At 45.5% G+C, this 27,320-nt stretch overlaps 1 protein-coding gene across 2 annotated transcripts in view; it reads left to right on the forward strand.

The window, feature by feature from the left end:
* Gsr (glutathione-disulfide reductase) overlaps positions 1-22,253 on the forward strand; it is a 41,740-nt gene extending 19,487 nt beyond the window's left edge. For both annotated transcript variants that reach the window (XM_052751988.1, XM_052751989.1), the window contains exons 6-13: positions 4,492-4,546; positions 7,833-7,932; positions 9,156-9,242; positions 12,285-12,443; positions 15,892-16,003; positions 17,471-17,602; positions 18,964-19,097; positions 21,203-22,253. In XM_052751988.1, coding sequence (XP_052607948.1) covers positions 4,492-4,546; positions 7,833-7,932; positions 9,156-9,242; positions 12,285-12,443; positions 15,892-16,003; positions 17,471-17,602; positions 18,964-19,097; positions 21,203-21,352 — 929 coding nt within the window. In that variant the 3' untranslated portion in view covers positions 21,353-22,253. The remainder of the gene's footprint in view (positions 1-4,491; positions 4,547-7,832; positions 7,933-9,155; positions 9,243-12,284; positions 12,444-15,891; positions 16,004-17,470; positions 17,603-18,963; positions 19,098-21,202) is intronic.
* The last annotated feature ends 5,067 nt before the right edge of the window (positions 22,254-27,320 follow it).

Consider the following 27,320-nt stretch of genomic DNA (forward strand, 5'->3'; position numbering starts at 1 on the left):
CCCTCCTGGGGTTGTCAGACAAATTTTTACTTCTGAGACTCAATATACAGTAACTGTTCAAGAGAGAGAAATCTTGTAAAAAGGATAGCTCTCCCCATTCCAAGTTTTTGTTTCTTATACAGCAAGGTGTGAATGATTAAACTAGCCATGAATCTCAGAGGTGGTCCTAGCTGCCTGTGTAGCTATGTGTTGGGCTAAGAGCTAGGGATGAATCATGAACAGATGACCATATTCACTCCAAAGACAGATTACTCATTCTTTCTCCCACATAGTATCACGTGTGAGACCTTGGTTCTGTTTGGAGCAGTGCAAAAAAAAACAAAACATGACCTGGGGAGAAGGCTCAGCCATTTAGAGCACGTGGTGCTCTTACAGAGTACCTGAGTTCGGTTCCCAGCACCGTCTATAACTCCAGTTCAGGGGATCGAGCATCCTCTTCTGACCTCCGCAGGCACTGCACCAGTGTGGTGCACAGACATACATGCAGGCAAAACACACACACACACACACACACACACACACATAAATAACGGTGAGGCTATAGAGATGGCTGCATTTTAAGAGCACTGGTTAATCCTCCAGAGGACCTGGGTTCAATTTCTAGCACCCACATGGAGCTTAACAACCAACTCCAGTGCCAGGGAATCCAGCACCCTCTTCTAGCCTCTCCAGGCACTATATACATGTGATACACAGACATACATGCACCTAAAACACCCATACCCATAGAATAAAATGATACTTTAAAAAGCAAAACAGCCGGGCGGTGGTGGCGCACGCCTTTAATCCCAGCACTCGGGAGGCAGAGCCAGGCGGATCTCTGTGAGTTCGAGGCCAGCCTGGGCTACCAAGTGAGTTCCAGGAAAAGGCGCAAAGCTACACAGAGAAACCCTGTCTCGAAAAACCAAAAAAAAAAAACCAAAAAAATAAAAAATAAATAAAAAGCAAAACAACAGAACCTAATATCTATTCTGTCTAGAGAGGAGTCAAGACATAGAATGGGGAAGAGTCCTGATCTCACTCTCCCTCTACTGTACTTTCTGATGTTTTTACTTACTTATTTGTTTTGTTTTTTCCAGACAGGGTTTCTCTGTGTAGCCCTGGCAATTTTGGAACTCACTCTGTAGACCAGGCTGACCTCAAACTCATTGAGATCCACTTGCCTCTGCCTCCCAAGTGCTGGAATTCAAGGCATGTGCCACCACCACCTGGCTCGGCCTCGCCTTCTTTTTTTTTTAGTATTATTTTTAAGATTTTATTTATTTTTTGTGTACACAGTGGTCTGTCTGCATGTATGCCTGCATGCCAGAAGAGGGCACCAGATCTCATTCTAGATGGTTGTGAGCCACCATGTGGTTGCTGGGAATTGAACTCAGGACCTCCGGAAGGGCAGCCAGTGCTCTTAACCTCTGAGCCATCTCTCCAGCCCCCAGCCTCACTTTTTAAATGACTGCAAACGTTACTTCATTGATTAAGGTAATAACAAGAAATGCATCGTCTAAGCTCTCTAAGGCGCCAGATGCTGAAGGCAGAGATGGTCTTGAGGTGGGTGTATAGAGCTTTAATTGGCAGCTTGAGCCTAGAAGAGTGGGCCTGAAGATGAGGGGACCAAAGTCTCATGCATTAGCCAACTTTATTCAGAGCATCAGACAGTTTGTACTCTGAGGGTTAAGAAGAGTCACCTGAGTAAAGTGTCCAATTACAAGGACAAGCCACATGTGGCAAAACATGTTTTTCCATAAAGTCATACGAATAACAACAGCTGAAGTAAACTCACTCCTATCTACTAAACACATTGTTCCAAGAACAATTCTATGTTTCCAAGAAACTGAGGTCACAAGACTCTTGTCTTGGAGTTTTCTCACAAGCACCCAGAATTCTTACATGATGCCATTCTTGGACTGTTTTCGGACAGAAGGGAGGATCCACATGGACAGGCCTGACCCAGGAAGACTTCTAAGAAAGGGGCTCTCAGTCAGAACTATGTGCTGAGAGAGAGCAGAGCAGGAAGAACCAGTGAGTCATGAAGACATCTCTGAAGGCTTTTCAGTCAGTTCAGTCAGTTGGACGGCACTGAACTTCTGGAAGCAAGAGCTTTGAGTCGAGACTAGAATTAGGTTATGATGGAATTATGGGAGACTCCTCAAGCCAAGGTCACTTTGGTAACTGCAGCAAATCATTGGCTTATAAACAGTGACAAGATCTGTGTGATGTTCAGAAACAAAGCTGACAGGGACTGGATGAGGAGGGACTTTCCATAGTCCGCAGGAGGTGGAAGATAGTTCTAAATGGATGCTCTCACCAGAACTGAAATGGGAGACTCTCAGCCCCGTGCTCTAGGTACTTGCTGAGCCCTCTACTTGGGCTAGGGGAAACAGGCTGAAGACAGCCCACGAAAGGTCGGATGCTGTACATCTCTGAGTTAAAGAAAGGTTTCAGAACATAACTCTTCACCACGGAGACCTGCCAGGGTATGCCGTGTGCCCGTGGCTCTTAGATTTGGAAAGATGGGTGTATCTGTTAACTGAGGAGGTCCAGATTAGGAGGTGAGTGTTAGAGAAAGAGGCCCTGTCTGCATTATCAGGACAGAGTGCTTCCTCTGGCTAAAATGGTAAGAGGCATATAGTTTGGAAAATTAAGATTTAAAACTGAATGGACAGGTTGAACATCCATATTCTGGAAATTGAAAATGTGAAATGCTCCAAGATTCAGTTTTTTGACATACCACAAGCAGAAAGTTCTGCCCAATGAAACTTTATTTCATGTATAAAATTGTTTTTAAATGTTAAAATATTTTGTGTTAAGCCAGGCAGTGGTGGCGCACACCTTTAATCCCAGCACTCGGGAGGCAGAGGCAGGCGGATCTCTGTGAGTTCGAGGCCAGCCTGGGCTACAAAGCAAGTTCCAGGAAAGGCGCCAAGCTACACAGAGAAACCCTGTCTCGAAAAACCAAAAAAAAAAAAAAAAAAATTTTGTGTTACTCGCGCCCCCATCCAGATAGGTCTTGTAGAGCTCCAGTGGCGCATGGTTAGCACACGGTACTTAAAGGATAGGCCTTGAAGCCCAGACTGACCTCTAGTCCACTCTCTTCTTTGAATTCCTGGTCCTCCTGCCTCTGTCTCCCCTGTGCTGGGATTACAAGCTTATGGCCTCATGCCCAGTTTATTATGTACAGTTTAATCTTCAGCTGTAGTCCTAAGACATCTGTCTCAGTTAGCATTTCTATTGCTGTAATAAAACACCATGGCCAAAAGCAACCTGGGGAGGAAAATACAAGTTCATTCCGCCTCACAGGTCACAGTCCATTGTGAAGGGAAGTCAGGGCAGGAACTCCAGGAGGGAACCTGGAGGCAGGAACTGAAGCAGAGGCCATGGAGGAACCCTGCTAACTGGCTTGCTTCCCATGGCTTGTTCAGCCTACCTTCTTTTTTTTTGTTTTGTTTTTGTTTTTTGTTGTTGTTGTTTTCGAGACAGGGTTTCTCCATGTAGTTTTGGTGCCTGTCCTGGATCTCACTCTGTAGACCAGGCTGGACTCGAACTCACAGAGATCCACCTGGTTCTGCCTCCCAGAGTGCTGGGATCAAAGGCGTGCACCACTACCACCCAGCCTCAGCCTACCTTTTTAATACAACCCGGGACCACCTGTCCACATTCATCAAGAAATGCACTATAGTCATATTCCCAATTCTGAAAAACTTCTGAAATTTGAAATTCTGACCTCACGGGTTCCAGATAAAGGGAACTTGAATGAGAATTAAGAAGCAGGACAGATGTAAGTATGGACCTGGAATGTTTGAGGGGGAAATCAACACTGCTGCTGTATGTGTAGTCTTGAAGAAGAAAAACAGGTGGAAACCAGGTGTGGTAGTGCATGCCTTAACCCCAGCACTTGGGAGGCAGAGGCAGGGCAGGCAGAGCTCTTGTGAGGTCGAGGTCAGTTTGGTCTACATAGTTTGAGTTCCAGGATAGCTAGGGCTATGTAGAGAGGCCCTGTCTCAAAAAAAAAAAGTGCAGGAAGTGAAGGGTGCCGAGACCCCACTCCTGGCTTCCTGGCTTAACTTGGAGTTAGACACAAAGCAGAGTTAGCAGTGTGTTCCTGACAGCTGACAGGATCTCAGTCCTTCAGGGAAAGCTAAACTGACTTATCCATCACCGTTCCTATTTCTTGAGATAAACATAAAATGTAGACTCCAGGAAGACGTGTTCTCAGTGGAGGTCTAAGAAAGCTGCTATGACAGTGCCTTGGCTGAGAAGAGTGTTTGGTTCTTGAATAGCTTGTGTTTGGGCCAGGCATGGCAACTTATACTCCAAATTCCCACTGTTCCGAGAGGCTGAGGCAGGAGGATTGCCATGAGTTTGAGGCCCACCTGGGCTACGTAGTTAAGTCCCAGGTCAGCCCAGATTATAGTGTGTAACCCTTCCTCAGCCCTTGCTAAAAACAAGGTTAAATAGTGCGTCCATTTTACCACAGTGTGGTGTTTTTCTCCGTAGGTGCCAGCTTGGGAATAACCAGTGACGGGTTTTTTCAGCTGGAAGACCTGCCTAGGTAAGCAGACGTGACGAGTATTCATCTCCCCCTCTCCTGGGAACCAGTGCTCTTCCTTTTCCGAAGTCTCAGTTGACTTACCTGCCTCAGCATGAGCCACCCTGAAGTGTTTTTAGGCTCCACAGATACGATGTGAATGAGCATGCATCCCGAAATAGCCAGCCATGACTCAGTTGTGTTTGGGTGATGATGTAAGTCAGTTCAGACCCACCCCCGAGCAAGCTCTATTACATATTGCCCATTACATATTTTAGAACTACTTAATAAACTTTTATTGATAGGAATACAAGGTTAATGAATGAATTTATTCATGCTGTAAAGAAAGGGCTCTGGGAACAAAGGGAAGTGAGTTCACAGTTCAGCTAGGTGTGGTGCTTTGCCCAAATCACGGCTGCTTGGAGGCTAGAGTAGAGAATGGCAGGAAGCTAGGCATTCCAGGCCAGGCTAGGTAACCTGGAGCAACCCGTGTCTCAACAAAGAACAACCAGCCGGGTGGTGGTGGCAGAGGCAGAGCCAGGTGAATCTCTTGTCAGTTCGAGGCCAGTCTGGGCTACCAAGTGAGTCCCAGGAAAGGCGCAAAGCTACACAGAGAAACCCTGTCTCAAAAAACAAAACCAAACAACAAAAAGAACAACCAAATATGGCACTGTACTTGTGGGGCACTTGGAAGGCTGAGGCAGGATAGCTTTGCTGGATAGTGAGTTCAAGGCCAACCTGAGCTGCATAGAGCTTCCCTCCCTCCAAAGCTATTTCGTAGGTGATTTCTTTTTTCATTCCTTTTTCTCTTAGAAGTTTTTTTTTTTTTAATCATAAATTACAGTCTTGAATAAATCCTGTAGGTGAGGTACCAGTGCACCACATGGTCCTGTTTTTGCCCTCAGAGGGCTTATGGCTGGATGGGGTGGGCAGCTTGAAGCCTCTGGAAGGCTGTGGTGATAGTTCTCAAGGCGTCAGGAGGTAAAAGGGAGCTGCTTTGGGGACGCAGAAGTGTGGAAAGTTGTTTTCAGTCTATACTGTAGTGATGGGGGTGGGGTGAAGGCCAGTGGGAGCTAAGGGAAGCAGTGAGCTCCTTGTAGCTCTCAGAAAAAGCCGTGTGATGGCGACCTGTCCTTTTCACTTGAATGCCGCCTCCCCACAAAAGATACCCACCTCTCAGGAATCCACAGTTTCTACCCTTCAAATACTCAGTCCTCTTTGACCAGCTTCAGGGTGTGTTTCTTTAGAAATTCTTCATGGGCCAGGCCTTACGATTTGGATTTATTTATTTTTTTATTATTTTATGATTTATTTATTTATTATGTATTCAGTGTTCTGCCCCACATGTATGCCTGCAGGCCAGAAGAGGGCACCAGGTCTCATTACAGATGGTTGGGAGCCACCACGTGGTTGCTGGGAATTGAACTCAATACCTTTGGAAGAGCAGCCAGTGAGTGCTCTTAACCTCTGAGCCATCTCTCCGGCCCACAGTTTAGATTTATAATCCCAGCTACTCTGGAGGTTGAAGATGGAGAATTGTAAATTCAGGGCCCCTTGGGCTGTTGAACAGATTTTATAGCCAACCTTGGCCACTTGGCCAGGCTGGTCTTTAAACTTTATTTATTTATTTATTTATTTATTTATTTATTTATTTATTTATTTAAGGCTGGAGATATAGCTCAGTGGAGAGGTGTGTTGAAGATGGAGAATTGTAAATTCAAGGCCCCTTGGGCTGTTGAACAGATTTTATAGCCAGCCTTGGCCACTTGGCCAGGCTAGTCTTTAAACTTTATTTATTTATTTATTTATTTATTTATTTATTTATTTGATTAAGGCTGGAGATACAGCTCAGAAGAGAGGCATGTCTAGTATGGAAAGGGCATTGGGTTCACACCATGTCAGTATCGAAAAAAGCAGAAAACACTTTGAAGGCAGAAACCGTTACCTATCCCATCTAGTGTAATGCCTAGTACAGTGTAGGGCTTCAGTGTCCAGAAAAGCAAGAAGGTGGAGAGGGGAACTGAGAAAAGCAAGTGTGTGTGTGTGTGTGGGGAGACTTACGGAAAGAAAGGGGTCAACACAGGAGTGAGAGAGCCGGAGATGCCAGAGGAGCTGTGTCACAGGTTTTGAAGAGTATGGAAGCTTCTAGTCATGCTGAAGATTTTAGGGTAAGAGGGTCCTCACCGGTCATCTGCAGCCATTTGAGGTCTTTATCCTCCAGCCAGGCCAGGAAGCTTCTGTAGGCTGGCATGTCTGTGGGAAGTCCTGGAAGATAGTTCCTTTGTTCTTTGCACAGTGGGAGGGGCGTGTTGGAGCCTTGGGAAACCTGTAGCAGAAATCTCTGACTGGGACTGTTACTCTCCATGCCTCAGCCTGGACGTAAGCCTTAAGCAACAGGGTTTTTCCATCATTGATCCAGACGGTCATTCAAGCGTTTAACTGGGGCTTAAGCTCCTTTGTTAAACCGAAATGCATTCGAGAAGTTGAGTTCAGCTGCCTCCTGGGCCACCCAAATGCTGGGATTACTGGCATGAGCCACCATGCCTGACTTAAAATGGCTTTCTTAGATTGGCCTTAGGTCAAGCTACAAGGATTAATAGAACTGAATAATGAAGGAGGAGAAATACCCGCCCGGAAAATGATGGTGCTGTTAGATGTCTGTATGGAAATTGGCAGGGGTTCAGGACCAGTCTCAGCAACTACTTGTTGGCCAGCTGAGATACAGAGGCTGTCCTAGATAGATAGATAGATAGATAGATAGATAGATAGATAGATAGATGGAAGGATATAGATAGATAGACAGACAGACAGATGGATAGATAAAAATAGGACATAGGGAACTTACATGTCAAATAAAAATATCTTTCTTTTTTTCTTTGTTTTTGGAGGAGGGTCGAGATAGGGTTTCTCAGGGTTTCTCTGTGTAGCCCTGACTGTCCTAGAACTCACTCTGTAGACCAGGCTGGCCTCGAACTCACAGAGATCCGCCTGTCTCTGCCTCCCGAGTGCTGGGATTAAAGGTGTGCGCCGCCGCCCCCAACAAGATAGCTTTCTTTTCTAGGGGAAAATTTTGTTTTGTTCTGTTTGAGAATAACGCTTCGCTATGTAGCTCTGGATGGCTTGGAACTCACACCAGGCTGCCTCCGCCTCCAGATGCTTGGGAGTGCAGGTGCAGGTCACCATGTTACTCATAAAATATTAACTGTTGGGAAAACCGGGCAAAGAGCCCGAGGGAAACACACTAGTGTGTACATCTGAAGCCGTCCCAAAGTCAAGTTGACGAAGTGGTCACCCTTTCCTTTCATCTCAGCCGCAGTGTCATTGTGGGTGCGGGTTACATTGCCGTGGAGATAGCTGGCATCCTTTCCGCCCTGGGCTCCAGGACATCTCTTCTGATAAGACATGATAAGGTAAGTCCGGTCTCCTCTCCTCCCTTTCCTTTCCTTTTTTGTCCAATTAAAGAAGTTTTCTTACGTTTTAAAAACTAGGCATCACCTAATTTTTAAATTTTAACTTCTTATTATGTATATATGATACGTATAGGTGAGTGTGGATGGGCGTATGCCATGCGGCCTGTGACAGCAAATGGCAGTCATGGCGGCCAAAGCAGGAAGCAGAGAGTTCAGCCACAAACAAAGCCGAGAGAGTGAACTGCAAGTGTCCCGAGGCTTTACATTGTCAAAGCTGGTCCTCCAGCAAGGTTGCATCTCCTAAACTTCCCCCAAACATCGCCACCAGTTGGAGACCCAGTGTTCAAATATCTGAGTCTGTGTGACACACTCATTCACACCACTCCAGGCAGTGTGGCCAGCTCTTGTAGTCAAACCTTCTTTAAAATCAAACGTTCTAATACAGAACAATCCAAAGATACACTAACGTGACCCTTCTGTGCTAAGGAGTGATGGTAGAGATATGTATTGAGTCCGTATGTTTCTGTAAGAGCCATGAGCTTTGTATGTGCAGTAAAATCACAGCAGGTTGTGGCATAAAGTCGTCTGAAATCTGCCCTTTGGCGGTCATTGGCCCTCAGTGGCATGTTGCAGTATGGCGTGCATGCGTGGCGTGTTCGGATCCGAGGCAGGGTGGAAGTTGCAGTGTGCGGCATGGTGGGCCCTGCCAGAAACTCTTTAGACTCAGTATACGTTTGGTTATGAATTAGGTTTCTGTCATTGTGTGTTCAGAAACTTTTACTGTTACCCAGTTTTTGTGTGACACCCACCACCACCCCCATTCACTTCTACTAGTTTAAAATGCTGGATCTAGCTGCCGCTTTTTCACAGGATAATTGAGAAAGCCTTCCCACAGACCAGAGGGAAGGTCAGTCCCACTACATGAAAATTTCCCTAGATTCTGAAAAAAAAGAAAGGAGAGGAGGGACGTGAAGATAGAGTTCTGAAGTTTGTTCATTTTTCAGAACTCTAAAATAGATGTGGACGAAATCGGATACAGTAGTGACGTAGGCACATAGAGGCTCTCCTAAACCCTGCCCCAGTGTGAGCTCGAGGGAGGGAGGCGGGGAGAGGAGGGGTAACAGAGGACCGGAACTGCTCTCCCAAGTCCATGCTATGACTCTAATCAAGTTTCATTTCCTCCCCAACATCCGTCTCTCCGCCGCCGCCATGTCGAAGTGCAGGTTCTTAGAAACTTTGATTCCCTCATCAGTTCCAACTGCACCGAGGAGCTGGAGAATGCTGGCGTGGAGGTGCTCAAGTTCTCACAGGTACCCGGCCGGGGCTGGTCAGTCACACTTCCAGGGCATCATCCTGTGTGGGGAAGGGCTCCGCCACTGAGCTGCGTGTGCCTCAGCCGGCCCCTAGTTAGCTTTGCAAACGCATCCTTCCTCTACTCTGACTCCGTGTGCCAGTTCCTTCCTTCCTCTCTCTTTAATCTGTGTGACTGTTTTCCCTTCATGTATGTCTGTATACCGTGTGGCTCACCCGGTGACCAGAGACCAGTGCATGACCAGAAGAAAGTGTCGGATCCCAAGGTGTCGGAGTTACAGACAGTTGTGAGCTGCCATGTGGGTGCTGGGAATTGAACCCGGATCCTCTGGACGGGCAGCCAGTGCTCTTAGCTGCTGAGCCAGTGTTCCAGCTCCTCATGTACCTTTTTGCACATCCTTATTTTTCAGATTTTTCAAGAAATCAATTTTTTTAAGCATATGGGGTCTTTATTATTTTATGTATTAATTTAAACCAAGCATTACAGACTACTTTATTCCTCAGGATATTATTTAATTTTAGTAGAATTTTTTTCAGAGATTCAGCCTGGTAAACATGAGTATGGTCTGTGCTACCCTTTCAGCATAGCCCATATTGAGCAGAGTAATAAATAACAGTGTGCTTTGGGGATGCAAAAAATGAAGGGATTTCCATCTGCATCACCTTGGAGACCTTCATTAAATGATGAGCTGGGCACCCATAGGGATGCTCACTACAAGTGCATATCCATCAACAACTGGACTGTAAATGTTTGAAGTAAAAGAGTGTGTCTACTGAACATGTACAGGCTTTCTTCTGTTCACTGTTCTTTAAATAATATAGTCCTAACAAACAGCTATTTTCATGACATTCACCTTGTGTCTGACATTATAAACAACCTGAACTTGATTTAAAGTATTCACGATGTGCTTGGGTTCTATGCAAATGGCAACTCACAGCCGTCTGTAACTGCAGTTCCAAGGATTATAATGATGCCTTCTTCTGGCCTCTGTGGGCATGGCATACGTGTGTGCACACACATACACATGATTGCAGGTATCCTTGTAGGGAAGGCCAGAGGTGTTGGAGCCATCTGGAGTTGAATTTACAGGCAGTTATGAGCTGCCTAGTATGGGTGCTTAGAACCAAACTCAGCTCCTCTGAGCCACCTCTCCAGCCCTGGAAATATATTTAATTTTTAGGCCGTAGCATTTCTGTAGTGTCTTAGTTACTGTTCTCTTGCTGTGAAGAGACACCATGACCAACTCATAAAAGAGAGCATTTAATTAGTTGGGTGCTTGCTTACAGTTTCAGAGAGTATGTGCATGACCATCATGATGGGGATCATGAGCAGGTAGGCAGGCATGGTGCTGGAGCAGTAGTTAAGAGCTTACATCTTATCCACAAGCAGCAGGCAGAGAGAAAGAGACAGACAGACAGACTGGCTGGCCTGGCTTGGGCTTTTGAAAACTCAAAGCCCCTTTCCAGTGACACACCCTTCCAACAAGGCCACATGCACCTCCTAATACTTTCCAAAACAGTTCCACCAACTGGGGACCATGTTGGAAGCCAGGCCAATCCCAGGCTTTTCCTGAGGCCCTGGTGTATGGAAAAGGAATATAGTTCCTTGTCTCAAAGCAAGAATATGCTTAACAAGGCCAGTAATAGTCTGAAGCATCCCGGGCGGTTGGTGACGCACGCCTTTAATCCCGGCACTTGGGAGGCAGAGCCAGGTGAATCTCTGTGCGTTCGAGGCCTGCCTGGGCTACAGAGTGAGTTCCAGAACAGGCACCAAAACTACACAGAGAAACCCTGTCTGGAAAAAAACAGAAAGGAAGGAAGGAAGGAAGAAAGTAGTGTGAAGCCAGAGCCTTGGAGGATCTGTGGCTTCAGATTCTGGGAACCCAGCTCTTGACTCTTTTTAAAGGGCTATGGTATCAGTCCCAGGCTGCTGTGTGTCCAGTCTGTGACACTTGAGATACCCTGTGTTCTTTTTGTACAGCGTTGCTTGAGTAGCCTCCTGCCCGCTTTGTCCTATTGTATGATAGGTTCTGCCGACTCTCCCACTTCTCCCCTGCAAATAGTATATAAGATGTGGTAATTCTTAGCCGGGCGGTGGTGGCGCACGCCTTTAATCCCAGCACTCGGGAGGCAGAGGCAGGCGGATCTCTGTGAGTTCGAGGCCAGCCTGGTCTACAGCGCGAGATCCAGGAAAGGCGCAAAGCTACACAGAGAAACCCTGTCTCGAAAAACCAAAAAAAAAAAAAAAAGATGTGGTAATTCTTAAAAAGCTTGCTGTCGTGAGTCACCAGCTCATACAGACCTCCTGGTCCCTGTTGGGGTAGCCTTGGCTGTCCTGGAACTCTATCTTATCTCCTCATCCCATCCTCCACCTCGACACCTTGTCCCTCAGGACCCTTATTCCTGTGGGTTTAGGTCAGGACCACACATGAGCCTATGGGGGCCATTCTCATACAGACCCCCACATACAGCAACATAAGTCAGCTTTCCTGGTCATTGGAAGAATCAAGGAAACAGGACTGACTCTGGGGAGTTTGGTGTCCATGGCCTTTGGCTAAAATTAAATACCTGTTTGAACTATAAGTAAATGTTATCAAAAATTCTAGCTGGATGTAACAGCCCAAGCTTGTAATCCCAGCACTTAGGAGTCTGGTGCAGAAAAATTGATAGGAATTTGAGGTCAGTCTGGGCTATAGATTGAGATCCTGTCTCAAAAAACAAACAAAAAAAACCTCACAAAAATTTGGTTCTGGTTTTACTGAGTCTAGTGCTTAGGTCTAAACTCCCAGGTCTTAGGAAGCTGAAGCAGGAGAATTATTAAGTTCAAGGCCTGTCTGAATGACAGAGTAAGCTTAAGCCCAGCCTGGATAATTTAGTGAGACCCCTGCCCCCCAAAAAAAGGACAAGGATGTAGCTCAGTGGTTGAGTGCTTGCCTGCCATGAGTTCTAGGGTCAGTCCCCAATACTGGGAGAAAATCTTTGCTTTCATACTGCCTTTGCGTTTTCCTCCCATACATACTTTTTTTTTTTTTTTTAAATAGGTTAAGGAAGTAAAAAAGACACCATCCGGCTTGGAACTCCAAGTGGTTACTGCGGTTCCTAGTAGGAAACCCACCATGACCGTGATTCCAGATGTTGACTGCCTGCTCTGGGCCATCGGACGGGACCCAAATTCCAGGGGCCTGAATCTAAATAAAGTGGTACGCTGACCCGGTCCGCCCTGTGGAGTTAGTCTTCCATCTGCCAGTCGCCCCGTGACCTTTTGCACACCCATTCATCCATGTGCTTTGTTGTGAAACCCTGCTGCTTTGGAATATTTCTCCAGATCAGGTGTCTTGTTAGATTGGAGGGGTCTGATCCAGATTGTCCAGCCATTTCCTGATTTCAGTCGTTCTTTGCAGACTTCTAAATGTTAGGATTATGGGTGTGCACTGCCCTACCACACCTTCCCTCCCACTTCCTGTGTCCTCCATTTTTCTCTCCTTCCCTCCCTTCATTCCCGTTCTTTTTTTTTTTTTTTTTAAAGATTTATTTACTTATTATGTATACAGCATATATGACTGCAGGCCAGAAGAGGGCACAGATCTTATTACAGATGGTTATGAGCCACCATGTGGTTGCTGGGAATTGAACTCAGGACCTCTGGAAGAACAGCCGGTGCTCTTAACCTCTGAGCCACCTCTCCAGCCCATTTTCGTTCTTTTCGGCAGCAGTGGTATGAATTGAATTTAGGGTCTCCCCCACACACATGCTAGCCAAGTACTCTACTGCTGACTGTAGTCTTAGCCCTCTTTTTCCTTTTTTTTTTTTTTTTTTTTAAAGACATGGTCTCACTAAGTTACCTAGGCTAGCCCTGAACTCAGTCTGTAGCCCAGGCTGGCCGTGTAGTTTTCCTTCTTCAGTCTTCCAAGTAGCTGGTGTTAGAGACCTGCACCATCAATCCCTGTATTTGTTTGTTGGTCTTTTGAGACAGGATCTTTTGTAGTCCAGGCTAGCCTCGTTTTCAATAGGGAACTGAAAATGACCTTGGACTGCTAATCCGCTTGCCTCCACTTTACAAGTGCCCGGATTCCAGTCATGAGCCCCATGCCTGGAGCCTTCAACATTTTAATGAGTAAAATATCTAGGAAGGGGGCTGCCTTGTTTTCAGTCTTCAGTGAAATTTAATTAAAACTCACTATTCATAATCATAAAACTAATCCCCTAGCCTTTCATCTCTAATTGGTAACGTGTGTTTGTGCAGATGGAATGTTCATGAGTCCAGTGGTCAGCTATATTTTGCTGAATTTTTTTTTATTGTGTTTATTTATTTGTGAGAGGATTTGTCTGTGCTGTAGCGCCTGTGCGGAGCTCCGTTCTTTCCTCCCACCAAGTGGGTCCTGGGGATTGAACGTAGGTCCTCAGGCTTGTCAGCAAGTGATTTTACCACTGAGCCATCCTCTCAGCCCTATGTGGTGAATCTCTCCCCACCTCCTACTCCTCTTTTGTTTGCTGAATTTGAAAAATAGTTTTTCGGCAAACTAAGCAATGAGTTTCATTGGAGCATTTTCATAGGAGTGTATGATTGTACTGTGTTTAATTCACGCCCCTCCGCTGACCTCACCCCTCCTCCTCCTCCCCTCCCAGATCCCATCCTTATTTGTTGAATCTGTGTGGAGGTGTTGATGTGTGTGTATGCATGTGTGCTTTGCATGTAGTGGCCAGAGACTGCCATTGGTGTCTTCCTCGATTGCTCTCTATCTCAGTTTTTGAGAGTGTCTCATTGAACATACAGCTTGCCAGTTGGGCTAGACTGGCTGGTTAGCGGCCCTGGGGATCATCTTGTCTCTGCCTCCCCAGCTCTGTGACTCCCGCTACACCTGGCTTTCCCGTAGGCGTTGGGGACTGAACCCAGGTCCTCCTGTTTGCCCAGCAAGCTCCTCACCCACAGATCCATCTTCCTATCTCCAGCTTTGAATTTCTTAGCCTCCTGACTCTACCTCCCAAGTACCGGGATTGCAGACACGCACTGATGCTGCGGATCAAACCCAAGGCTTCGAGCATGCTAGACAAGTGCTCTGCCAGCTAACCTATTTCCCCAGCTCATTCATTCACAAGTGCTCTGCCAGCTAGCCTATTTCCCCAGCTCATTCATTCACAAGTGCTCTACCAACCTGTTTCCCCAGCTCATTATTTCCTGATTTTTTAAACAATGAGGCCAAAAAAGAAGGTCGATTCTCACCTTATTAAAAGTTAAGATAGTCTAGGACAGACTACAAAGCTACAGAGAAACCCTATCTCGAAAAACCAAAAAAAAAAAAAAAAGTTAAGATAGGTCTGTTGTAATGCAAACTGAATGATTGCCGTGTGCCAGGTTGTACCAGGGCATTACTCATCTCGTAAATCTTGCCAGTAACTGAAGGGCGAGGAAACCAAGAAACAGGATTAATAGATAATTCACCAGGCTGGTAACTATGGACTAGGAAGTCTGTCCAACTCACCTGTCTGTGTTTTAGTGGCCAAGCTAAACCTGCAGTAGAAGCTCAAATATCTATAGCTAAATGGTTACATGTGTGAAATTTTTTAACTAGTGAGTGACAGAGCTGGGATTTAAGCCAAGTCTGTCTGACCCGCCCCATGATGCTGGGAGTCAGTGCCAGGGCCTGATACATGCTAAGCGTGTGCTCTAACCATGGAGCCACATCTCAGCTCCAAAGATCGTATTCACATATATGTATTCATATACGTGAATACACCAATACATTTATTTATCTATTTATTATTGAGGCTGGGTCTCAATGTGTAGCCATGGCTGGCCCAGAACTGGCTACGTAGGCCAGGCTGTCCTCGAACTCAGTGACTGTTCCTCAGCACGGTGCTTCTCTGCAGAAGCCATTGTACTTTGTCCTCCTCTTCACACACTGGAACGTTGTGTCTCTCGGATCTGCAAGGCCGCAATATAAACAGAACAGCGAAACCTAGGAAAGACGACTCCGCGTAAAGGAAGTGGATTCGGTTGTGCCGAATAGCATATTTTGGAGTAGAATGCAAACTTGGCTTAGATTTTTAAAAAAATAAGATGATAACTTGAAAAAAAAAAAAAAAGCCTTCAGTGACTGTTTCGTTCTGTGACCCTCTAGATGACTGTTTTAGTGGGGTTTCTATTGCTGTGATAAAACAACATGACCAGCCGGGCGGTGGTGGCGCACGCCTTTAATCCCAGCACTCGGGAGGAAGAGCCAGGCCTTTGTGAGTTCGAGGCCAGCCTGTCTACAGAGCAAGTTCCAGGACAGGAACCAAAACTACACAGAGAAACCCTGTCTCAAAACAAACAAACAAACAAACAAAAACACCATGACCAAAAGTAATTGGGGGAGGAATTGGTTTATTTCAGTTTGTAGTTTGTAGTCCCTCATCCAGAGAAGTCGGGAGGAACCCATGGAGGAGAGCTGTGTACTGGCTTGCTCCTCATGGCTTGCTCAGCCTGCTTTCTTATATTATCCAGGACCATCTACTTAGGGTGGCACCGCCCTCAGTGAGCTGGCCCCACCCACTTCATTAATCAAGAAAATGCCCTATGGGCTTGCCCACACGCCAGTCTGATGTCAAGGTTTGATGTACCATGATAGATGGCCCTGGTATTGACCAGATGTTCCCTTGTGGTTCTAGGGGATTCAGACGGATGAAAAAGGTCATATCATCGTAGACGAATTCCAGAATACCAGTGTCAAAGGCATCTATGCTGTGGGAGATGTCTGTGGGAGAGCGCTTCTCACCCCAGGTAATGCTTCTTCCTTTCTTGGGAAGAGAGGGGGCCTGTGTGTTATTAAAGCTGCCCAGCTTGTCACAGTCAAAATCTTCAGCAAAATTAAGAGCATTTGTGTCTTTGTCACAAAATGACGTTGAAGTAGATGGAGGCATGGAACCTCACGTTTTCTGAATAAGATTCTTGATTCCTTAGAAGACTCTATCTGTTGCTCTTCTTGTTGCTGACAAGAGCCACTGAAGGAAGGAAGGAAGGGCTTCTCTTGGCTCCGAGTGTGAGGGATTCCCAGTCCATCATAATGGACGGGCACAGCATCGGGAACAGGAGGCTGCTGGTCACATGGTGTCTGTGTCCAGGAAACAGAGAGAAGCAGGTGTTAGTGCTCAGCTTGGTTTGCCCTTTTTGTCTGGTCCAGGATGCCAGCCCAGGGAATGGTGCTCCCCATATTCAGGGCAGGTCCTCTCTCCTCAGTTAAACCGCTCTGGAAAAGTCCTCATAGATACACCCAGGGCCGTGTCTCTTAGCTGATTCTAAATCCAGTCAAGTTGACGATAAGGATTAACCATCACAAACACATTAGCAAGTCCTGAATTCATCATCAAGAAGACTGTTCCTATAGGTTACCTTCTGAAGATGTGTTTAGACGGTTGGCATTGTTGGATGAGTAAGTGGTCTTGGTGCCACCGGCTCTGAGGTCCTTGTCCTCATTGCTGTACCTCGACCCACTCTTACTTCAGGAACTCACTCTGTAGACCAGGCTGGCCTCGAACTCAGAGATCTGCCTGCCTCTGCCTCCCGAGTGAAGGGATTAAAGTGTGTGCCACCACTGCCCAGCTACTCTCAACAATTTTTAAGTAAATAATACATGTGTACTTAATTATATGCTGTATTAACAGTGGTTACCATGCTGTGCAATAGATCTCTTAAACGTAGTCATTTTAACTGAAATTTTATGTCCTTTGACAGGACTTTGAAAACAACCTTGCGTCATATGACACAGGTCTACTTAGCTTGTCTTATGGAATACACTGCTAATTTTGTATCAGTAAATTAATAACCAGTGCTTTTTCTGGACTCAGGCCATTTGAGGGGAAGACACAGGAATAAAAACAGGCTGACGGAAACAAGCTTTTTAATTTAAAAGAATCTTACTGAAGTAGAAATAAAAATGTGCCACACTATGGCTTGTTCTATAAATACCCTACCAGGAAGCTCATGTCCTCATTCAGCAGATTAACTTCCAGGTGACTGGGAACTTAGGCTCAGGTCACTTTTCTTCCTAACAGAATGTACAGTTACTAAGTCAGTGGTTTTGGATTGTTCACGATGGCAGTGCTAGGTTCTCCTGATGTTGAAGTAGAGATGATGATGAACGTTGGCATAAAGCCCGGTCGGAGCTCTGCCAGATCAGTAAACGGCTGTTAGCACAGTGCTGCCGTGTTAAAATCAACAAAACAAACACTGATTTTTGTGTCATTGTAGTTGCCATAGCTGCGGGCCGGAAACTGGCCCACAGGCTTTTTGAATGCAAAGAAGACTCCAAGTTAGACTATGACAACATCCCGACCGTGGTCTTCAGCCACCCCCCCATTGGGACAGTGGGGCTCACTGAAGGTAGGTGTTTTCAAAGGAAGGTCATTTGTGGTTCCTTCTCTAAACTGTGTCCCAAGTTACACTAACCCTTTTGTTTAGTCTGGAGTCATAGTTCTCAGGCAGTGAGTACTTGAGAGTGTGGCTCCTGCTGCCCATGTGTCTCTGTTTCCGTTCTCTCTCTCTCTCTCTCTCTCATTCTCTTGATTTTTTTATTTCTATAAGTTAAAAGTAGCCACCGAGAATACGAAGGACTCCTCTATGTCTGTACTGTTCCGACCTTACCATTTTTGCTCCCTATACACCAGTGGTGCTTAGCCTGTGGGTCTCGACTCCTGTGAGGGCTGAATGACCCTTTCACAGGGGTCACCTAAGACGACCAGAAATACTAGACATTTACATTCTGATTCATAACAATAGCAAAATTACAGTTATGAAGTAGCAATGAAATAATTTTATGGTTGGGGGTCACCACAACAGGAGGAACTGTATTTAGGGGTCACAGCATTAGGAGGGCTGAGGACCACCGCTGCATACACACCTTGCATCTTACGTTTTTTTTTTTTTGTTGTTGTTGTTTTTGTTTTTTTTTTTTTTAAATTTATTTATTCATTACATATACAGTGTTCTTTCTGCACGTATCCCTGCAGGCCAGAAGAGGGTGCCAGATCTCACCACAGATGGTTGTGAGCCACCATGTGGTTGCTGGGAATTGAACTCAGGACCTCTGGAAGAGCAAGCAGTGTTCTTAACCTCTGAGCCATCTCTCCAGCCCGCATCTTACGTTTTAAGAACAGAGCTTCACTTACATAAACAGTAGTTTAAGAGGGGAAAACTTCAATTAATAAATATTATGTAAACTTGAGGTTTTATGCAAATTTAGCCATCTATCTCAAATATCATTTGGAACATAGTTCCCCACCCACAGTCCAAAACTCAGTTCAGTACAATTCACTGCAAGCAGTTTGGTCCCATTCAGTCAAACAAGCATTCCTCAGCCATTCTGTGTGTGATGGGACGTGGACATTGATTTTGTAGACTGTCCCTTCCTTTGGTACAGTTGGCTGCTTCTTTCTTGTTTGATTCATGTGTATTCCTGTTTCTGGACAGTTTCAATCAGGTGTATTTCTGGACTGTACCCTCTCATAGCTCTGTGGGATAGTTTAGCTTTTGATTGATGCTGTTTGTTTGTTTGTTTGTTTGTTTGTTTCTCAAGACAGGGTTTCTCTGTGCAGTTTTGGTGCCTGTCCTGGATCTTGCTTTATAGACCAGGCTGGCCTTGAACTCACAGAGATCTACCTGGCTCTACCTCCTGAGTGCTGGGATTAAAGGTGTGCATCACCACCTCCCAGCTTTGATTGATGCTTTTTAAATGTGTGTTATAGATGAAGCCATTCATAAATATGGAAAAGATAATGTGAAAATCTACTCAACTGCCTTTACCCCAATGTATCATGCTGTGACTACAAGGAAGACAAAATGCGTGATGAAAATGGTCTGTGCCAACCAAGAGGAAAAGGTACTGGGGAAAACGTTGTCTCTTAGATGTACATTGGGACACTTTTGTTAGAAACAAGACTCTGTTCCTTTTTCAAAATGAGGTGTGAGTCTCGACACTGCATAAAAGAATGGCTATCTTAAAGATGAAAAGAAAAATTGGGAGGAAAAATAGAAGCTTATTGTTGACCACTAACCCAGAACAGACAGGAAGCTCAGAAATCCTGGAAAGATGACCCCGTGGTCCAGAGCATTGGCTGCTCTTGCAGAGAACTGGGTTTAGTTCCTAGTACCCACTTCAGTCAGGTGACCCTCAACCACCTGTAACTTAGCTCTAAGGGGATCCAGAACCTGTATCTGGCCTCTGAGGGCACCCCCACACGTGTGTACAGAATTACAGAGGCACACACGTAAACATAAATGAAAATGAAATAAGTCCTTAAAAAATACAGTGGCAAATGTGTTTTAAGATACGATGATTTAAAACGTAGCATAATAAAACAATAACGCAGAAGTTAGTCAGCTGTGGTTTTGAAAGTTACCGTCTCTTGGCTTAGCTTTCTGAAGATCTTCCAAATGGGTTTGGTGTTTTGCAGGATTTTCTGCCTCCTCCACCCAAAATGTTCGCATTCCTCCCACACCCTCACCACTGCCTTTTTCGAGGTAGCCACTTCAGTGAGTGTTGTGTGGTTTCCTGGTATGGTTTTGATCTGCATTTGAATGGGTTTTATTTTAAAATTTAGGAAATAGGTTTAGTTTTGGGCCCTCAACTTCTTAAGCTGTTTCTTCTCATTGAATTAAATCGTAAGGAGGAACTTGGTCATGTGTAAAGGCTGTGGTTTACATGAAGTGTTTGTTTTGCTTGGTTTTTTGCGACTGGCTCTTACCACATAGCCTGGTTCGTATTTCCTGACCTTTGTGCCTCAGCCTTCCAAGTTGTAAAATCCGAAGCACGTGCCGCCATTACCAGTGCGATGGGATGTTATGAGATATACATTAGGTTCGGAGATGGCCGGGCGGGTAGAGGTGCTTTGAGGCCGGATGACCTCAGGTTGACCCGCTGATCCCACAGGATGGCAGAAGAGAACTGCCTCATGGGGAGTTTTTCCTCCGACCTGCACTGACATTCAGTCGTGCACGTGTGACCCGATCACTCTCTCTCACCTGTGCATGCTCATGCTCTCTAGCTCTGCCCCTCCCCCACGCACAGTGAGATAAAGGTAAATAAAAATTATTTCAAAAATTTAGCTGTACTCCTAGTTTTCAGCTTCTGTTCTTAGTAATTACAGTCTGTGTATGTGATTTGATGGGCTTCAACCCCAAAAGCCACAAGATATAGTCTGTGCGGCACCTCAGACCAGCAGAGGAGGAGAGGGGTTTTGTGGCAACAAGACACAGCTCACAGCCTGGAACGGTCCTCAGTGGCCCAGGATTGCCACGTCCGTTGGGTCAACCCCTGCTCATCTCTTCCTGTTTTCCCAGGGTCTCACTCTGGCCTCTGGGCTCCCAGGTTCCTTCATGACTGAAGTTGAGGAGTTCCTGCTGCTCTTGCAACAGAAACAGGGATTGAACTGTACTTGTATAGTCCCTCCCAAAATACATAATCTTGTGACTGGCGTAGACCCTTGACAGAATTACTTGTGCTTAGAAAGCAAGGGACAGAATGAACTGGGTCAGGAAGACACGGGTCTGTAGCTGTCTGGTTAATGAATGGGAAGGCACAGGTCTGTAGCTATCTGGTTAATGGCCTTAGCTCTTAGAAGCAGAGAAGAAAGCCAGGCATGGTGGTGTAGACCGTGATCTCAGTGCTCAGGAAGCCAGCCTAGGCTGTACAGCAAGACCCTAAGTTCATCAACCAGCAAATTCAAAGAGAAGTGCACGGGACAGGAGTGTGCTCTGGAGGAGGTACTGTAGCAGAGCCGTGCACAGGGCCTCATGGGATCACTTACGCTGACTTGGGATTAGAGGTGGGATTAGAATCTTAGAGTGGTTTTATTGGTGGTGGTGGTGCTGCTGCTGGAGGCAGAATGCATTTCCAGCCAACTCTTCTACCACTGCGCTGTCATATTTCTCCCATGGTGTGTAACTAATAAAAATCTGACGTCCCTGATTTCTGTGTTCTCGCAGGTGGTTGGGATCCACATGCAGGGAATTGGGTGTGATGAAATGCTCCAGGGCTTCGCTGTGGCGGTGAAAATGGGGGCCACCAAGGCCGACTTTGACAACACGGTTGCCATTCACCCTACCTCTTCAGAAGAGCTGGTCACACTCCGCTGAGAGCCCAGGGACTTGTCTGGGTAGCAGCCGGACCAGTAGACCTCTGAGATGAACCGATGTATCAAGTTTACTTCCTGCTCCAGCTTTATATATTTCTTTATTTTAATCAAGATCTTCTGATAGTGAAAAAAAAAAGAACTTATTTATCTAATCAGAAATTTGTTTTGTTAATCTGGGATTGGTTTTCATGTGATAATATTTCACGTTAATTAATATTTTTAATTCTTTATTGACAGCCCTGTGCTAGTTCTGTTTTTCCGGCTTCAACCTCATTCCAAGTATAAACGTATATGAAGTACAGTGAAGTTAATGCACCTGACGAATGAATATAGCTGACTTTTTTTTTTTGACAATGTCTCTCTATACAGCCCAGGGTGGCCTCAAACTTAAGATCCTCCAGCTATAGCCTTATGAGCATTGGAAATATAGGACTGCATGGCCGTTCCTGGCCTAGCTCGTTAGTTTTAGATGATGGTAAGTCTCCATCTATCAGTACGCAGGTATACAGAATATGTGTGCGTTGCTGAACCTGTTGTTTTTGTTCTGTGTATTGCAAAGCTGCTCTGAGGATGTGACCTGATTTCATTTTATTCTTTGCTCTGTTTTAAACGATTTAAAATGGTTTGTGTTATTTTTTTTTTTTTTTTTTATGAAATGAAGTGCATTGAAGTTAGGAGAGCTGAGGCTGTTAAATCTGTGAGCAGATTCTGGAGATGATTGTGCCTTCAGGAGGGCTAGGCTGAGCCACCCCAGGAGGCCTGCCTTCTGAGCACTCATGGTTCAGTCAATCATTTCAATAGTTCTGTGGTTTTGTCATTTTATTATTTTTTTTTTTTTATGAGAACTGTTCCAAGAATTTGAAAACCGCTGTGTTGTCTTATAAAATTTATTATGAACTTAATTGCTGTCGGGTTATTTTCTGAGAATTGTCACACTGGGAGAAGAGACACCAACACCTGTTGGGGAAGAAGGCTCTCTGAAGTGTTGGAGGGCCTGGAGGGACAGGACAGCTCAGCACTTGTCACTCTTGTGGAGGACTCAGTTTGATTCCCAGCACCTACGGTGGCTCACAACCATCCACATCTCCAGTTCCAGGGGATTCGATCCCCTCTTGCGCCCTTTGCAGACACTACACACGTGGTGTGCAGACATACACACAAGCCAAACCCTTCTACACATAAAATAAATCAGTCTTTTCAAAAATTAACAAAACTTTGTAAAGTGCGAAGGAGGGTATAAAAGACAGCCTCAGCAGGTAGATGTCAGTGGAAGAGCAACCTGAAAAAAATCACTTAGACCAGGTATGGTGGTGCACCCTGGAGAGGTAAAGGCCAGCCTGGGTTACATGAGAAGTTTTCATAACCCTATTGATGTTGTCTTTAGCAGCTGGGTGAACAAATTTCTCTTTGTAGTTTCCACGAGCAATACAGTGCTGCTGAATTCTTTCATTAAGCTTCTTGGATGACTTTCTGAGTGGCCATAGCCAGTTGTGGCACTGACTTCTGGGTAGACCCAATGACAACCAAGTAAAATAATTAGCGTTAGTAACACGGTTATGTATTTGTGGTGGGAATGAAGGAAAGCCAGGGTTTTCACTTCTGAGCAACCTTCTAGTCTGGAAAAAAGAAAACTTCGCTGTTTTTCTCCTGTATAGTTGTGCCTTGTTGCCCAAGGTGATCCCACAATTGCGATCCTCCTGCCTCAGCCTCCCAAGTGTTGTGACTATAGGCATATATCACTATACCCTGCATGTGAGAAACCATTGCTAGACCAATAACAGGGCTGTGAAGCTCACAGCAGCTATGTGGCTTGTTGACTAACAGGAACACCTTGATGAGTAAAGGGAGTGCTGTTAATAATTGGGACATCAGGGGCTGGAGAGATGGCTCAGTGGTTAAGAGTACTGCTTGTTCTTCCAGAGGTCCTGAGTTCAATTCCCAGCCACCACATGGTGGCTCACAACCATCTGTAATGAGATCTGTTACCCTCTTCTGGTCTGCAGATAGAGAGCACTGTATATATAATAAATCTTTAAAATAATAATAATAATAATAATTGGGACATCAGGCACAGATTGGAACTATCTCCCCAAATGGGACATTGCCATTCGGATTACACAGTGCTAGGTAGATGTTCCTGTGACTTTGGAACAGAAGATTAGAGCTGGAGCAAGGGCCAGAGTGCTGCATTGCTGTGTAGCAAAGACCTCAAAACTTAGCCTGAAACAGAAGCTTGCAATGTGGTTCAGCTAGACAGGGCTCCAAACAGCTTCTGTCCCTGCCCCTTTACGGACCATCACATCTTTTGGCCCCATATGACCAATATACAAAGCATCTTGCATGGCAGCCTGTGCCTGCATAAAACCCTCTTGTTCTGCATGCCTCTCAAAACTAGCAGGTTTTCAGGGCACCTGGACAATGGGCCAGAGTCATCTGTCCAAGCGAGCATGTTACCTCCAAAGCCTGCTGGATGCTGTGCCTCTTTCTTGCTTGTAGAAGGACCAAATTCAACAGTTTAATTGCTCACCTAAAAAAGGTGTTTGGCATGTAACCTACACTAGTCGACCCCTTAACACTTTGCTGAGGTTAGTAGGCTACTGGATTTTTGTTGGATTGATTTTTCCGCTCCCTGGCTGGTAAATATCTTAGCAGTACCGTTGTTGATACTTGAAGAATGATGTCCTTTGAGCATAACAACTATGACCATTTTCATCAGAGTAGACAGGACTCATTGCAAGAGACACTCAGGATGGGAAGCCTGTGTGCATCTCCTCGTAGAAGGCAGGAGTAGAGAGTCTCGTCCCTCATCAGAGACCTCAGCCCCTCTAACCTGCATTTACCTGACAGCTGAATGTAGTTCTGACCCAGCTGAAGATAATCTTGTCTCAGAAGGAGCTAGACTAATAGAGTATATAAAGTGTAGAAGGTTAAGGGAAGAGAGGGACTCCCCATCTGTACAGCTATGGGAAGTCTTCATCTGTGTTGGTGTGAGCCTTCTCAGTGGGGCAGCTCTTTGGGGCTTACCCATGAATCCTTAAGGATCTCCAACTCATCATTTGGCTGTTGGCCTTAGTTAGAGGATTGTAGCTTTGATCTGCTATGACACCCTGCCTGGGTAGGTAAACATTTGTTTACCTCTTCCCAGGGAAAGTTCACGCAACAGAACTCGTGTTTACTTGGTCCAGTCAGTGTATTGTCGATGGGTGGACCAGTGTGGTCTCTTGTGCAAGGGAAAAGCAGTCCAGTTTGCTGTGAATCAAATTTTAACAGGCTGGGGTGTACATCCCTGAGACGAGTCAGCAAAGGGGTACTGCTGGCCTGGCCGGCTGAAAGCAAACTGCTTTTAGTGGCCCTTATTGGTGATATGGACAAAAAACCTTTGCTAGGCCATCAGGTGCATCCCAGGTCTCAGTATTCTGCCGCTGTGAAGAGACAACATGAATATGCAGCTCTTAGAAAGGAAAGCATTTAATTGGGTCTTGCTTACAGTTTCAGAGGGTTAGTCCATTTTCATCATGGCAGGAAGCATGGCAGTGTACAGGCAGACATGGTGCAGGGGAAGGAGCTGAGAGATCTACATCTAGATCTTCCTTCTACATCCACGGGCAGTAGGAAGAAGAGAAAGACACTGGTTCCTGGCTTGAGCATTTGAAACCCCAAAGCCCACCCCCTGTGACACATTTCCTCCAACAAGGCCACACCTCCTAATCTCTCTCAAGTAGCACCACTCCCTAATGACTAAGCATTCGAACATAGGAGCCTATGGGGGGGGGGGGGGTCATTTCTCTTCAAAACCACCACAGAAACCAAAGGCGTTGGACTCCCTGGAGCCAGAGTTGCAGACAGTTGTGAGCTGCCTGATATGGGTGTTAGGACAGAAACTTGGGTCCTCTGGAGAAGCGGCAAATGCTATTAACTCCTGAGCCGTATCTCTAGCCTCCTTTAAAAAAAAATTAAAGTGGGCTGGGTGGTGGTGGCGCCCATCTTTAATCCCAGCACTTGGGAGGCAGAGCCATGTGGGTCTCTTGAGTTCAAGGCCAGCCTGGTCTACAAAGTGAGTTCCAGGACAGCAAGGACTGAACAGAGAAACCCTGATTTGAAAAACAAACAAACAAAAAATTAAAGTGAAATGTTCAAATCTTATATGGTCTTATAAAAAACCCAGAGCCAGATATTGGGGTGAAAGCCAAAAGATAAGAGAAGCAGAGCAAGCCACAGCCAACCTCTCCTTGCCAACTCCTCAGCCAATCCTGTTTCCTCAGACTGAAAGCCTCTGAGTCCTCACCGGAAAGGATCTCAGCTGAACTGCTTTAGTTCCTGTTTCCTCACACCTTGTATACCTTTCTCCACCCAGACATGTCACTTCCTGGGATTAAAGGTGTGTGCCACCACTGCCTGGCTCTGTTTCCAGTTTGGAGTTGAACTCAGAGACCCAGACGGAGTAATAGGATTAAGGGACAGTCGGGCCTCTGTGTATGATCTAGTGGCTGGCTCTGTCCTCCAATCCCCAGGCAAGTTTATTAAAGTATACACTGTATCACTACAGTGAAACGATAGTACAAGTTAGAAAGTAATATAGTCAAGATTGACAACAGGCCACATAAATAAAGGTATTTAAATGATCCCACCCCATTATTGTTTGGAGCTTTCTTTTATGGGATTCAAGAGGAGTCTGGTTACTAGAGGCATAGACTGAGTAGTTCTCTATTTTGTTTGACATTACATAACCATTTCTCTACTGTACATGTCCCCTCCCATATTGCATCTGATTATGATCGTATACACACTCATCTATGCACAGGCATATTTGGCAAATGGGATTTTCCCTGAAGGTTCACTTTGAGGACACAGTTTGCCTTATTATACATGCATCTAAAACCAGTTCAGCAGGTTAGCCTTCCTACTTTATCTAAGTGGTAAAGTATGATCTAGTAGAATCTGTTCAAGTTTAATGGTTATTAAGGGGAGGAGATACTTATTCCACTCACTGTTAGGGGCTTCATGCACATGGGACCCTAGCTTGCTAACAGGTGGCTGGGTGCATTGTTCAGAGAAAAGTGCATGTATAGTACATGCAGGTAAGGGACTCAGGTTTCCAAGTGCATTATTAAAAAAGGAGTGTGTGTATAGCCCAAACCAAGGGGAGTCCCAGAGTGCTAAACTATTCCCAATGCTAGCCTCCCTCATATCTGTTAAAAGAGTTGCAACTGGAGTTACCATGTGGTTAGGACTATGACAACCACTATCATTCTCCCAGGGTCAATCTGTCTTCGGCATGGGGACATGGTGGGGTTTACCTATGCAGTATTGCTTTTGGTTTTCATTTGACAAGATAGAGACAGATGCGTTTTCCCACCATAACCAGTATGGAAAGTCTGCCTGCTGCTAAATGTGTCTATTCTCTGATCTGAGGGATGGGCTCAAAGACCCATGAGGACCGGGTGTGAGATGCACCTGAGCTAAAGTTGTATCAGTCACCTGATTTCCAGAAGTCCCTGACTCTGGTGCTCCACAGTGAGATTTTGTGTTCCTTGATATTAGTGTCTGTTTAGAACTCGTGTTTCTGGGATCTTTCTCCTTTTCCCAGCAAGTAAAAGATAATTCTCTTTAAGGAAAAGTGGGGGGAAGAGTAACAATGTGAGGAAGTTGAAAGTGGCCTGTCTGTTATTCAGGGGTTTCTGGGTTTGTAAAGTGGGTCAACCCCAGGGCTGAGGCCCTACATCTCTGTTTTTGTGATTCAAGCTAGGCTTTCTTCCCTCAGTCTAGAATTTTCCACTTACACAGAGAATGTGAGATTTATAGACTGGGCTGTCTATCCTACCCATAGAACACCTTGATCTGCCTCCCCTCATTAATTGCTGACTACAGAATCCCATTACAGAAGCCACACCCACTTGCAAGTATTTGGCAAGTAATTGCTGCTACTTGGCCTGTCATCCTGAGATCCTGAGTGTTTTATGAGATGTTTA

This window comes from Peromyscus californicus, unplaced genomic scaffold, assembly GCF_007827085.1.
Source record: "Peromyscus californicus insignis strain IS unplaced genomic scaffold, ASM782708v3 Scaffold_23__1_contigs__length_62951481, whole genome shotgun sequence".
NCBI lineage: Eukaryota > Metazoa > Chordata > Mammalia > Rodentia > Cricetidae > Peromyscus > Peromyscus californicus.